Genomic DNA, 14,408 nt, shown 5'->3' with positions numbered 1-14,408 from the left:
ACTGAAATGTCAGACAGAATGTGCAAATAGTAAAAAGTTTGCAAAAAACAGCATATTAACAGATTGATGGATATATATTGGAAGTGTGTGTATTTAGTGTAGGTCTGTACAGTCCATACAGTTGATGTGCTTGTGTATGTTGTGCTCAGTACAGTTCAGTTCATTTGTTAAGGAGTCTGATGGCTTGTGGAAAGAAACTGTTACACAGTCTATTCCTGAGGGCCCGAATGCTTCGGGACCTTTTTCCAGACAGCAGGAGGGTGAAGAGTGTGTGTGTGAGGTGTGTGTGTGGGGTGAAGAGAGTGTGTGAGGGGTGTGTGGGGTCATCCACAATGCTGTTGGCTTTGCGGATGCAGCGTGTGGTGTAAATGTCCATGATAGAGGGAAGAGATACTCCAATAATTTTCTCAGCTGTCCTCACTATCCGCTGCAGGGTCATCATGCAGTGGAAGTCATCATAAGAAGGCCAAAAAATTTTGTTTTGGTCCAACACGACGAACTTGATACCTTTGACTTGAATATTTGCTTTATTTATATAAAGGATAATGCATGGATACATGTAATCATCAGCGTATCTCAATATGCACCATTGTCCATGATAATTTGGATTTATGAATGGGTTATGGGCTTTTTTGTAGAATTAGGATTTCAGTGAAGTGCCTCAGGGACATAATGCATTATTATGATAACAACAACAACAACAACAACAACAACAACAACAACAACAATAATAATAATAATAATAATACCTACAAAATATATAATAATTAATTAATTAATCAATCAATTAATTTAATATTAATTGATTGATTGATTAATTAATTTAATCTTCAATTTTTATAAAGGTGAAGGTGAAAATATACCTTCAAATTACCCACAAAACATGGTATTACCTACAAAATACTATCTACAAGATATGATATTATTCCTAAATTAAAATGAAGAATTGTTTGTCAAAAATCCGCACAAATATTTGTTTTGTTGTCGCTATTTTACAACATGGTTACATCTCTTACATCTCTTTCAAGAAAATCTTCTGAAATGGTTCATGTAAAATGTGATAGCATTATTGTCTCAGCAATAAAGAAACAGTGTATTGAACACACTTCCTCCAGTAGATGTCGCTGTCGTGTATTATTTCGAAATAATAAAGCACATTAGTCGGTGAATCAGATGAGTCGTGTTGGTTCCTGACAGTTATGTACCAAGTCATTAGAATCGACTCTTTATTATTATTATTATTATTATTATTATTATTATTATTATTATTATTATTATTATTATATAAAGTACGTTTAAACAAAAAGCACATTTTAATGTTTAATTAATAGATTAAATCATTTTAAATATCTAAACTTTTTTTGTTTGTTTGTTTTTGTGTTATTATTTTTGTTCTTGTATGCGCACAAAAATGATAGAAAACATTATTTTGAGAGTGATTTTAATCAGTCTTTGTCTTTGTTAAACAGTTAAATATCAGTTTGATTCAGTTAAATATTGATTCAGTCGCGTCTGGTATTTTCTAGAATCTTCTCCCGGGTGGACTGTACTATTTTCACTTCGAGCGAGATATCATTTTATCCCAACTGTTTATTTTGACGAGCTGAAGTAATGTAACAGTAGCACACCTCCTAAATCGTGTTCCAGTGTTAATGCGTTGTCACACGTCACAAACTCGTATCAAACACACGTATTTAGAAACACACACCCCTCAGTCTGGAGAAAATGGAATGTGACCGGTCGTATATAAGCCTCGTGCACCGTTTATATTTTTAAAATTTCTGACCGTTACGCTTTTTAAATTAGCTTGTTAGCTTACAGTGACCCTCAAAAACCAACCGTTACGATGGCGTGGAAACCGATGGAAATAAACCCTGAGGTTTGTTTGTGGAGGTTTAACTCGAATTGCTATGACGCTTTCACTTCATACGGACAAAGTATTAATCTATATTTTGTTTTGTTGTTGTTGCAGATGCTGAATATGGTGAGTTTGCTGATTCATGATACATAAAATCCTGTTGTCTTTTTCCACCTGAGGCGTTTATCCACAAACTACTGTTCCTCAGTGAATGGGCGTAGGCTCGGCTTTAGCCACCTGCTCTCTTATAAAACGGTCACATTGGTTAAATTTACCTCATAACTCATCTCTGATAGGCTTTACCACATGATTAGGGTTTATTTATTTTTTTACTGGTATTCGACTCAAAATATATTAGCTTTGGCTTGTCTATGTTGTCTCTAATTGACATGACATCATGGCCTGAAGTTGTTGCCTGATGATGCTGTGATCCTCTGTCTGTGATACAAAGAGGTTGTCAGTATCTAGACCTTCTGTATTGTTCTAGGTGCTGAGTAAGCTGGGTGTGAAAACAGACTGGCACTTTGTGGATGTGTTGAGCTTGGAGGATGATGCCATTGCTGGGGTGCCCACGCCCTGCTGCGCCCTGATGCTCCTTTTCCCTTTGACACAACAGGTGAAATCACATGCACGTTATTTCTCTAAATCAAGAGTTTGATTTGTCACCTCTGTCAGATTGTACAGGTTACCAGAATAAATTTTGTTTTTATTTCTAGCATGAGGAGTTTCGCTCCAAGCAGTCAGTTGACCCATGTAAGGACGTCTATTTTATGAGTCAGACGGTGGAAAACTCCTGTGGGACGGTCGGCTTGGTGCATGCCGTAGCCAACAATCAGGATAAACTCAGTTTTGGTCTGTAATTTTTGTTTGACTTGTACATTTCTTATTGTTATACTTTGTATTTCTACTGGGTAACATTGACATTTCATCAGATGTCTGGTAAGGTGGGTGATTTCTTCAGGCAAATCTAGGATGCACTGCAGGATATAAAAACATATTAATTCTGGTTGAATATTTGCTGACATGCAGATATACTAAATGGATCATTCAGTGTGCCACTGGTTATCGCATGGCTGTAATATAATTTCACAACTATAAATCTGGCAGGAGAAATTCACCTGAACAGAGTGTTCCTAAAACAGTTTTTTCTGATCGATATCTAGAAGGTGATTCTATCTTGAAGAAATTTCTAGAAGAAACGGCTGGATTGTCCCCTGATGAACGAGCCAAGAAGCTGGCGCAAAATGAGGTACTACTGTAGATTTAAATGAAAATGGACACCAGTAGGGTGGTTAAGTGCTTTCTATTCATATTGGATTAGAAAGTCTGGCCACCCTGTCTGTCCTTTGCAATATGTGGGTCTAACAGTAGATGGGGCTTGAATCCCATAATGTCAAGTCAAACAAGCCCTGTAGATATTCCCACGTGTGTATGCACACACTAACCACTTTATGTATTTTACTTTGACTGTCTTGGTTCTACAGTTAAACAGCATATTTACTTTTTTCTGTTTGGTTTTTTTAATGAGAACTTAAATAACTGTTCATTGCAGGCAATCCAAACAGCTCATGATGAAGTTGCTGCAGTGGGACATTGTCATGTAAGAGACCCAGACACACACAGAGAATATTCCTGCTTAATGGTTTAATACTAATTATTTATCTTTCTTGAAAAACAGCAAGAACCGGACAATGTGAACTTCCACTTCATCACGTTCGTCAATGTCGATGATCAGGTTTATGAACTTGGTAGGTCGTCACTTGCATTACACTGTGCAACATGCAGTATTTCTGACTCTTATTCAATGCATTGTGGCCTGCAAGAAAGCATTGACTTTCCAAAAATTAATTTAAGTCACTGTCAGTTTAATAATCAAGTAGTATAGTCTGAGTATCAGATTGTGTTAAGTGAGGGATGACCGTTAAATGAGGTCTAAGATTAAGGAACATATCACATTTGGAGCAGATTCTTTGTATTTGGTCAAAAGGTTTAATCCTATGCTGGTGAGTGCAAGTAGAAGGGGGTCATGTGGGCTAACTGCATAAAGCAGATCTAAAATAAGTGTTTTGTTTTACAGATGGTAGAATAAAGGGGCTGGTGAACCATGGTGCAACAAGTCCGACCAGCTTTGTCGTGGTATGTTGATCCAAATCCATCCAATTTAGTAATTGTGTATTTTGGTATTACTGTCTGAATTATGGAATTTTTCCACCTTTTGGTAGGATGCTGCAAAGGCATGTCATGGATTTATAGAGCGAGAGAAAGGGGAGATGCGATTCTCTGCTGTGGCACTCTGTAAGGCCTGAAGATGAGCTGTACCCTCCTGTTTACTGACCAAAACCACCACCACCACCCCCCCCCCCTCCCTTTCAGGCGAGAGCACATCAATCCTGTGCAGTTCACACACTGGCTACTTATGAATTTCGCACACAACTCAATCGTTTCTCTGTATCTGACTTACTTCATAACTGCCAGGCTTCTGTTCTGTTCATTATTTGTTGTATTTGCACAAGTTGCCTAATTGACACATGTTCTTGTGATCAGTTCTGTCTATATAGACAAAGGTTTTCAGCTTGTGATCTTGATGCTGATTGGCTCAGATTTTGGATGTGTAAACTTCACCAGGAAACCCTTAATCTGGTGTAGAGCCCTGCTCATCTTGGTGTAGGAAGTATAGGTGGCAGGGGAATTTGTGATGCTGTTCAGCACAAATATTTCCAGTTGTTGCTAATAGAGGGACTTTCTATTGCTGTGGTTACTGCTAATGTAGTTAAAAAAATAAAATGAATGTGAAGAAACTGTTTTTGTTTGTGGTTTTTATTTTTTTCGACAAATACAAATTTTGCATATACTCAAGCTGTTTTCAGCCAATCATCAGGTCAGTTTATTTTAAGAAAAAAAAAGAAAAATTGCAAGACAATTTGCCCCCACTATGGTCAAATACTGACAAATGCAAAAATTCTGACTGGTAAAAAGATTGGTTTTACCTTCTCGTATGTACACTGGTAGAGCTGCTCTGAAGTAACACTACTTTGATTTTGAGCTTGGGTTTATACCTGGGGAATTTGAGTTCTTTTTTTTTTTCTTTTTTCCCCCTTCCTTTTCCAACACATGCTGGTGGATTGGTCTCTACGGCACATGTACATAGTGTCCTGTGACCTACTGCAGTTCCATCCACACAGGATATCCTATGGATTTTCTGTGATTTTGACTAAGATGAAGCAGTTACTGAAGACCGACGAATAAAGGTAACTTGCTGTTCGAATACTCTGCCCGACTAGATAAGTGAGGTTAATAGGTGGGGCGGACTAATATTGCTGAAGGAATTCTGTTCAATAGAACTTGGTGCTTCAGCCATTTAGCATCATGCTATATGACCTCAAAAAGCAGAAACTACTATGATGAATCCTGGAATTGTAATTTAAATAAGAACTCCACCTGTGAGAAATTCCTCTTGCACGAGACTATAGTCCTTTCCAGATCCAAATGTGTTCTATACTGTAGCATAATCTTTATAAATTATAACATGATGTATGTCATTACAAACTGTACCTTTATCGACTTGAAGTATTTTCAGTGTCAGAATCTTCTATTAATCACAATAACCTTTCAGTTCTTGTATAAGTAATAAAGGGAGGAAAAAGTAGGATCATTTACATCATTTGGCAGACACCCTTATCCAGAGCGACATACAAAAGTGCTTTAAGTCTATTATTGGATGCGTTAACTTTGGTAGAGGGGCTGCAGGAGCAGGTGGTGCGTGAGAACTTAGGCAGGCTGAAAACAAGCCGTGCAGCTGCATTTTGGATCGTTTGCAGAGGACGAATTGCTTTCATATGTAAACCTTCCAGCAGTGCGTTGCAGTAATCCAGTTTTGAAATGAAAGTGACTGAACAAGTACCTGAGCAGCCTGTGTGGACAAAAATGCCCGAATCCTTCTAATATAGTAAAGAAGAAACCGACATAAGCGCGTCACATTAGCAACATGAGAGGAAAAGGATGGTTTACCCCAGGATTGTGAGCTGTGACTGAAGGGGAGATCAGATTGTTATGCAGGGATATTGCAAGATCATGACCTGAGGATGAATCACCTGGGATGATCAGCAGTTTACTTCTGCTAGGATTGAGCTTTAACTGATGAGCCGTCATCCGTGATATTTCTGCCAGACATGCTGACATACGATCAGAAGTTGTGGTATCTGAGGGTGGGAAAGAGAAGATATGTTGTGTATCATCAGCATAGCAGTGGTAAGAAAACCCATGTTAGGAAATAACTTTACCTATACAGGGGGAAAACAAGCGGACCAAGTACAGAGCCCTGTTGGACACCAGTGGAGATCCTGCGTGAAGCAGATTTGCATTTGTCAAAAATGTAAATGATTTTGCGTAAAGATCTCATGTAATAATTCATCTAAATAATTGCAATAATCTAAATAAAGGCATTACTGTATCAGGTTTTACTTCATCTGGACTGTTAAATCATAAAAAAAAAACAACGCAGCGTTTTCTAAACCAAGTAGGCTATCCGGAATACACTGCTACTCCCTACATAAGTGCACTGCGTAGAGTGTGGAGCAGCGGCTTGTACATCCTACGTAGTGCACGACATGTCCAATGGATATGCATTTCGTAGTAGGAGACCGAGAGAATCGGAGCGATAACGGAACTCCTCCATTGTTTTCGTGCACATTCCTGTCTTCACAGCGGGGTGATCCGTCCGCCTCTCGCATTGGCTGAGCGCAGAGCTGAACTCCGAGCGCCTGCAGCGTCTCAGCCTTGTATTTTTAGCTCGGACTGTGGTGAGCAGTGCGCTGGTGCTCTGCGTGGAAACTGCAGCACCTCGTTCACCGCTCAGCGTCAGCATCCAGCTACGGATTTGGACGCAGTAACACGCAGAAGCAGTGCGGTGGGGAATCGGGACAACGCCGAGGACTTTCTATAGGAAATGGCCAGTGCTGACGAGGGCTCCGGTTCCCGTCCGGATCACCATGAAGCCACCGAGTGCAGCTCGGGACCTGCGTTTCAGGAGGCGCAGAAATGGATAGAGGTTAGAAAGACGTCACGTTTTTGTCGTGCGCTTCATGTTTATACGCGACGTTGTGTGAACGCTTACGGGCTAGAAATATTGTACCGTCACCTGTTGTGTGTGTGTGTGTATGTGTGTGTGTGGTAGATGGCCTGCAGGTGAGAGCGTGCGTTGGGTTACGGCGGCGGGGGACGTGCGCCAATAACGCGGCCGTCACGTGCTGTGGACTCGCGTGGAAAGTAAACTAGCGAAGCTCCTCGCGCGTCAATAATAATAATAATAATAATAATAATAATAATAATAATAAAAGTAATAATAATAATCATCATCATAATAATCATGATCATGATTATTATGATGTTGATGATCATCATCATCATCATAATAATGTGATCACAATGCTGACGTCAAATTGATGGCAAATATAAACACCTAGATCTGTTGATACATTAAAAAAATATATATATTTATAAAAAATAAATTGCTTAATATTCATTATTTGTGATGCGCGGATCAATTGATGACGTCTCCAGCTATTGTAGTCCATCCTCCTCACGTTTTAGCGTATTGAGCGTCCTGGGATACTTTTCTGCTCACCACGGCTGCAAAGAGTGTCTAATAGCATTTAGGTGTTTATAAGACAAGCTAACTGCTAATACGGATGAATTCATCAGTAAGATAAACATGCCGAAATTAAGTATATTGGTACACATTTTTCCCCCTGCTCATTAGTTAAATATCTAAAATTCCGTAGGATATATTTATCATCTTCTTTGCCCCAGCCACTGATAAACTCTGGTTACTATGGCAACAAGTAATAGGAACGCCTCCTGGTGGCCCACAGCCCTAAAATGCTGTATATGTGACTGTAGATTTAGTTGTACTGAGAGTATGAAGCTACTGTGAAATTTTGCTAAAGTTACTAAGACATAGGTTTGTCCGAAACGTATATTTATGTGACTGCAATGCATTATTAGCAGGCGATGCTCCTAGACATGCTAACAGGCAGTCACAATGCTGCTAACGCACTACAATGACTTTCTAACTGGCTTAGTGTCAGTGTGCTCTATTTATAGTTTCTGATTGAAATCTTCTCCTTTTCCTATCTCAAGGGTTGGAGATGTTTCGAGATGTCGGCCTCGTTATTAATACTGTGACCTATTTATTCTCTACATCTGAACTCCATACTAGCCTAGTAAAATGTATGTAGCTCGACACCATAGCAGTTTTCTCCTAGCAATCTAGTTAGTATGTTAGAAAGCATTCTTTAATGTAAATGTTCAGTCTTTCTCATCACATCAGTTGTGAGAAGTCTCCCTCTCTTTCTCTCTCTCTTTTTCTCACTCTGAACTAACATGTCCATCAGGCTGCAGAGCAGAAAGTAGAACAAATCAATTTCCATTCTAGATTTTTGTCTCTCACCCTGAAAACCTGACCTTAATTCTTTCGCTTGTCAGTATGGTCTCTCTTTCTCTCTCTCTCTCTCTACCCCACCCCGCTGTATTCACACCATCTCTGCAATGTCTGTGTGAGGTATGTTTGCTCATCCCTCTAAGTTTATTCACATTACCCATTAGTTTTACAAAAACATACATTGTACATCTAAACAGATATTTTATAGGATTTTAGCCAAACAAAACAAAAATAAGAACACTTTCAGTCAGTCGTTCTGCTGTCTGCTGCTTTTTTTTTTAGCTTAGCAATAAAGGAAAAAATATTCAGGGTTGGGTTTAAGATTATACTTTAGTCTAGAACCATTTTACAGGATCTTAGAGAGAAGAGATGGAGAGAGAAGCCAAAATTTTTAGTCACTGAGGCTAGTTTTCGGTGCAGCATAGCATTAATTAGCTGTGGTAATAAATCTGTCAGTGGAAGGTCCTCACAAGTATAAGAAGGTGTGTGTGTGTGTATGTGAGTGACGGACTTTCTGGAGGTATGTCAGTGGTAAATGCAGAAGCAGCTGTGATGGGGAGTGCTTCATAAATAGCCAGGCTGAAATAGCTCAGCACTCTGCTGGTTCCAAAGAGCTTTAACAGTGTTAGATTGAACACGCACACACACACACACACACACACACACACACACACACACACACACACACACACACACACACACATTGGGGTGATTTCCACACAGCCAATATAATGTAGTTTTTGGATAGATCGGTGAATTTTTTTTGGAGGCACTTTATGTTTCTGCAGGGATCACAAGTTTCTTATCCAGCACAGGAAGTGGAATTATGGGTAACTGAATCTGGTCAACATCATTATTTCCCCACAGATATGAGCAAGGGCATGAGTGTGACATTTTCCAGATATTTTGATGTGAAAAGACACAGAGCAGCTGCCTATGTCTGAAAGCACACACTCGCGACCTCTCATGTTTCGGCTCCTCCGTGTTGGCGGCTCACATTACAGCAGGCCGAGTTTCTTCTCCTTCAGCTGATTAGGTTTCAGAGGTTTTTCAACTTGTTCTTTATATAATTTATTGTGTTTGATAGCCACGGATATGGGGGTAGGAATGAAGCATGGGATGTGTGGGATCAAGCATCTGAGTGTGTATTTTGAGAGAAAAGAGCTGATACTCTATAGATCAGTGCAGATGGCAGAATTTTGCTAAGATGTGATGTATAGCTTCTCTGTTTCCCTCACACGTGTTCTATGTATATATATATATTACATTTAATACTTATTAATAGTCCTGAAATACTTTTCTGCTTCCCATGGCCACAAAGAGTGATTTTATAAGTTGTAGTATAAGTATAAGTATAGTATAAGTAGTTTGAACTGCTTAAAGGTTTGACAGATCGATTTATTCAACAGTAGAGAAACATGACATATAACTTCTCCCTGCCTCGGCCACACACACACACAGAATAAAGGGCACAGCTGCTGCGATGGGAAATGCTAGAATGAGGCAGCAGAGCACTGACACAGTGTTACAGATCCATATGTTCTAGGCCTTCAGTCATCAGCAGGAAAACATCCTTGAATAGCACTGAAGGTCTTTAACTCACTCATTCACTCACTGACAACACGAAAAGTTCGATCAGTTCACAGGCAGCTACAAAGTAAAAACAATGCTGAGACACGAGGGCATCCCTGGTCATCCCAAAGGCCGAATGGTGCTACGAGTACATCCAATTTAATCTAATCTCTGTTTAACCATGCTTAAAATATATATCTGATTACCAGTGACACAAATTTAAAAATCTTTTGAAATCATTCGTCTCAGCCTATATGTTTTCCTGTGAGTTTTACAGTATGTGGCTTTAGGGGATGAAAAATTAAATGGGAAAAAATGGAAGTGGATTTACAATCTGCTAATGGAACAGAAAGCCAACGGTGAACTAGTATAACTGGTAAAGGCTGTTGCCATGGTTATGCCAAATCAACTACAATTCTGCAGCATGTCACGAGTCTCAGTCACCCTTACTTGTCATGTTTTACCCTTATAAGCAGCTCTCTCGCCCCAAAAATACCTGTGTGCCAGTGTCAAGCTTATTGCGTGCTAACATCTACACCTGCATCCATCCTTGCCTCGAATCATAAAAGATGTCATTTTCATTTACAGCATGTGGTAGACGCGCTTATCCAGAGCAACATGCAAAAGTGCTTTGAAGTCTCTATCGATGAATAGGTTAAAACTGGTTCACTAGGTTACAGACTCAGGAAGAGGAAGGGCTTCACCTGTCGTTTGAAGACATCTAGAGGAAGTTCATTTGACCACCTCTGTGCCAGATCAGAAAAGTGTCTTGATGTATACCTACTTCTTACCCTGAGATATGGTGGGACTAGTCATAGTAGAAGCAGTGCTAGTATATAGAGTCATGTTTGAAACTTTTATCATTTAGTAATAAGGTAAGATGTAAAAAAACTGGGGACAAACTTGTTTCAATCGGGTAAAATGTCCCAATGTCAGTGTTGACTTGATCACATTTGGCTCTGTTTGCGGTGCTGGTGGTGCCTGGATATTCACTCATTTCTTTGGGGTGCTCTCTTGGCTGTAAAACAGGTTCATCCTGTTTCCTTAATGTGCCAACTTTCCTTTGCATATCGAGCAAACAACCGTTGTTTACTCCAATAGTTCTATTTAAACACCAACTCTTCCAACCGTGTCGTCAGCATGCTACTCTGTTGCGAAGCGAAATGAGATGGAAGCGCAGGCTAAAATATAGTCTATTTTTGCTTTGTTCTTGAATAAAAAAAAAAAAAGGTTCCTAAAGCCACATGTTCTTAAACTGGATTGTGAAAACACTGAATTGTTTGTGATTATCTTAATAAGAATCACCTTAACCCCAAAACTGAGGAATGTATTATAATGTGATAGACTAATGGTTAAGGTGTTGGCCGGAAGGTTGTGAAATCAAATCCCAGGTTCACCACTGCTGGGCCCCTGCAAAAGGCCTTTAACCATTAATTGCTCAGTTGTATAAAATGTAAGTCGCTCTAGATAACTTTGTCTGCCACATGCTGTAAACGTATTATTAACTTTAAGATTATATCAATATATTCAATATAATTTGACTTGACATTGTTGTTTGCCATTTGTAGGGAAAAATGGAGGGTAGAGAATAGAATTCTCTTTGTTCATGTTCATTAAAATCCCCACCAATGGGTTTCACTGTTATTTTTGTTTGTATTATTTATTTATTTGTTTGTTTTTGTTTGTTTGTTTTTTGAACCTTCTTAATCATTGATAAGTCTTTTTACTAAATAATGACCAGGTCAGTTAAAGAACAAATGGAGAGTGTGTCAGTCAGTCAGACAGGAATCAACCCCATCAACTCTCTTCTTCATGCCATTCTGTGTCCAAAGTCCAAAATAATCCAGCTTCCAAAAGTTAACTTATTATATATTATTTTTTACATTATATTAAAGTTATTTTCTCTTTGAAATAAAGTCTTCAGTCCTGATTCATGCTGGATTAATCCTCGGTTCTGACTGTAGGTCACTTTGGGTAAAAGCACCTGCCACATGAAGAAATGTAAATATCATGTAAATGACGTTTAGTACACGCCTCTCTGTTTGAGCTCCCTTTAATAAAGCTTTAGACCAAAGCTCTTATGTGAGAAACCACGATGAAACACACATGATTCAGTGGTGCTGAATCCCCAAATAATTTTCCACACAAAACAGCGAGGACAAAATGATTCAGGGTAAACATAAGATGTCAGTTAGACTGCAGTGTAATAGAGAAAATGAAACTAAACTATAAGTGGAATCGAGAAATTAGTGGAAACAGACTTTAGAGAACCTGGGTGTAAAAGTTTGCATTATTTAAATAGAATAAACTGGGTTGGGGGGGCTTCAGTGGCATAATGGTTAGCATGTTTGCATCGTACCTCCAGGATTATGGGTTCGACTCCCATTTCCTCCTTGGGATATTCCCTGTGTAGGATACTACAGAAAATGGACGATTGAAATAAATATATAAAAAGAACTGATTTTTAGTTTAGGTTTGTTTTGATGTGTAGACTACACTGATCTGCCAAAAATTTATTTTTTATGCCACTTAAGTTCATTTTCACAAGCAGAAACCTCAATGTCCAGTGTTTTATAGGCAGAAAAGGTTCCTAAGTGCTGAAAGAGACCCGTTCCCTAAATATAAAGTAAACACATCCTCGCAGTTGTTTTACTCTGTTAAATAACATGAGTTTATCCATAATTTATCAGCATTAGAGCGCATTATGTACAGCATCTGCCATGTAACTTCCTATGTAAGTTGTTACTATAGAAACGACAAGGTATTAGAATAAAGAGTGCATTAAGATAAACCTGTTATTGAAGTATTGTCAGAGATGCAGTTACCAGAAAAAGAATCAATCGATTTATCGGCTATCTTTTTTTTTTTTTTTAAATCACACTGCCATCGACTGCTGAAGAAATTCTCCCCAAATCCTGTTCGCTCGTGTAATTGTAAATAAATGCACACACTGAGCAGGATGAAGTATTTACTGGAGATGAATTAATGCCTGGTGTTAAACCTGCACCTGCATCCAACACACTCACATGTGCCTCATTGTGGCCTTCCTTCCTTTCCGTGAGCTACATATCAGACCAAAGCTCATGTGTGGAGGTCCAGTGGGTTTGGTAAGATCTCAGTCCCAATATACACCTTTTCTTGTATTATCCTCATTACATAGGCTACGACGTAACCAGCTATTAATCTACACAGTGACTGAGAAAATCACCCCAAAAAAAAAAACAGTAGAGGATTTGTTCACGTATTTTTAAAAACCATGAATAAAATCAAAAACCCGAGCTGAAAATCAAATCCTGGTGTGTTGTATCAGACTCATTACCACTGCACATAGCTTCATTTCACCATGTAATTAGTTTACATTAACACTACAAGAACTGATTACGCTGCTTCTACATCATTCGGTCTACAAATTACAAATTTATTCTGAATTAATTACTGAACACTGTGATGTCAAATCAACACGGCTGCTTAAAGCAGAAACAAAGCAGCACCTCCTCACCTCAGCTATTGTCTAAAAGCAGCTTTACAGAAGCATAGAAACTGAATAATTGTAAAGTTTAACATTAAGTTACTGTTTATCTCTAACATCTAACCCTGACATGACTGTAGCAAGGAAAAACTCCCTGAGATGTCATGAGGATTTCTGAATTCATTACAGAATGAAATGAATTCATTCATTCATATGAAGGCCGAAAGCCTTCATATGTTCACTGTTGAATCCAATCATATTATGCATTTTACAAAAACTCCAATTCCCAAAACGCACCACGGTCTACAAACACGACCGCCTCGGACAACTCAACCACAGAATCCACTACGTTAGCACGCTTCGAATCACCAGACTTCTGATATCACAAACACATTATAGTGACTCACTCATTGCACGGTTTTCCGGCACTTCTGACATTTGCTTTTATGTGTTTATTGCTCTGTTTTTTTGGATTCCTGCTCTGGCAGGAAATGAGAGCAGAGACGGATCTGAGCGCAGCACAGGGTGTTTAACGAGACCAGAGCAGACTAATCCGAAACGTGAGGCGCAATCAAATATCAAACACAGGCATGGATCAGGCGAGGAAATGTGTTTCTATGGATTGAACACGTGATGGGCCTCGAAACTACTCCCAGAGACGACGTTTGAGAAAATGAATCAACACCTTCTGACCAGTCAGGTTTGAGAAGTCAAGACCAAGATTCTATATCAATAATAATGCTTTTAGGAATCGTTAGGACTAGACACATCTCTGTTTCTGACCTGGAAAAAATCTTTGATCTTAATTTAGCGTCTCTATTTTGGAGAGCTAAAACCCCGACCTCAAGTGGGGGTCTAGAGCTTAAATGATTTAGTCTTCTACTGGACCAAGAGTCAGCAACAGTACCAGGACCACACACACACACACACACACATGCTTCTTTTAAAAAGTTGCACATTCAGCATTCGCTGTAACATAGTCCTGCTTTTACACTCAAACTGTTATGAAAGCGAGAGAATGGGAGATGTTGATGCTCTTGAAGGTCGCATTGAGGTTCTCAATAGAAATT

General features: G+C 39.0%; 2 protein-coding genes across 9 annotated transcripts in view; both read left to right on the top strand.

Annotated features, from left to right (window-relative positions):
* Positions 1–1,584: 1,584 nt before the first annotated feature.
* uchl1 (ubiquitin carboxyl-terminal esterase L1 (ubiquitin thiolesterase)) lies at positions 1,585–4,656 on the top strand. Its single transcript, XM_027174295.2, has 9 exons — positions 1,585–1,879; positions 1,973–1,984; positions 2,346–2,474; positions 2,575–2,710; positions 3,022–3,107; positions 3,411–3,458; positions 3,537–3,606; positions 3,936–3,994; positions 4,081–4,656. The coding sequence occupies exons 1-9, from the start codon at positions 1,847–1,849 to the stop codon at positions 4,162–4,164; spliced, it is 657 nt and encodes a 218-aa protein (XP_027030096.1). The 5' UTR covers positions 1,585–1,846; the 3' UTR covers positions 4,165–4,656.
* Positions 4,657–6,418: 1,762 nt separating this feature from the next.
* limch1a (LIM and calponin homology domains 1a) overlaps positions 6,419–14,408 on the top strand; it is a 55,132-nt gene continuing 47,142 nt past the window's right edge. For 4 of the 8 annotated variants that reach the window (XM_047816153.1, XM_047816154.1, XM_047816152.1 and 1 more), the window contains exon 1: positions 6,421–6,905. In XM_047816153.1, the coding sequence (XP_047672109.1) occupies positions 6,804–6,905 (102 nt within the window). In that variant the 5' untranslated portion in view covers positions 6,421–6,803. Of the gene's footprint in view, positions 6,906–14,408 lie in introns of all 8 variants that reach the window. The other 4 variants (XM_047816148.1, XM_047816151.1, XM_047816147.1 and 1 more) reach the window with 2 other exon arrangements.

Source organism: Tachysurus fulvidraco, chromosome 7 (genome assembly GCF_022655615.1).
Source record: "Tachysurus fulvidraco isolate hzauxx_2018 chromosome 7, HZAU_PFXX_2.0, whole genome shotgun sequence".
NCBI lineage: Eukaryota > Metazoa > Chordata > Actinopteri > Siluriformes > Bagridae > Tachysurus > Tachysurus fulvidraco.
Note: the sequence above shows the minus strand (reverse complement) of the source record. Positions and strands in the feature narration are given on the sequence as shown.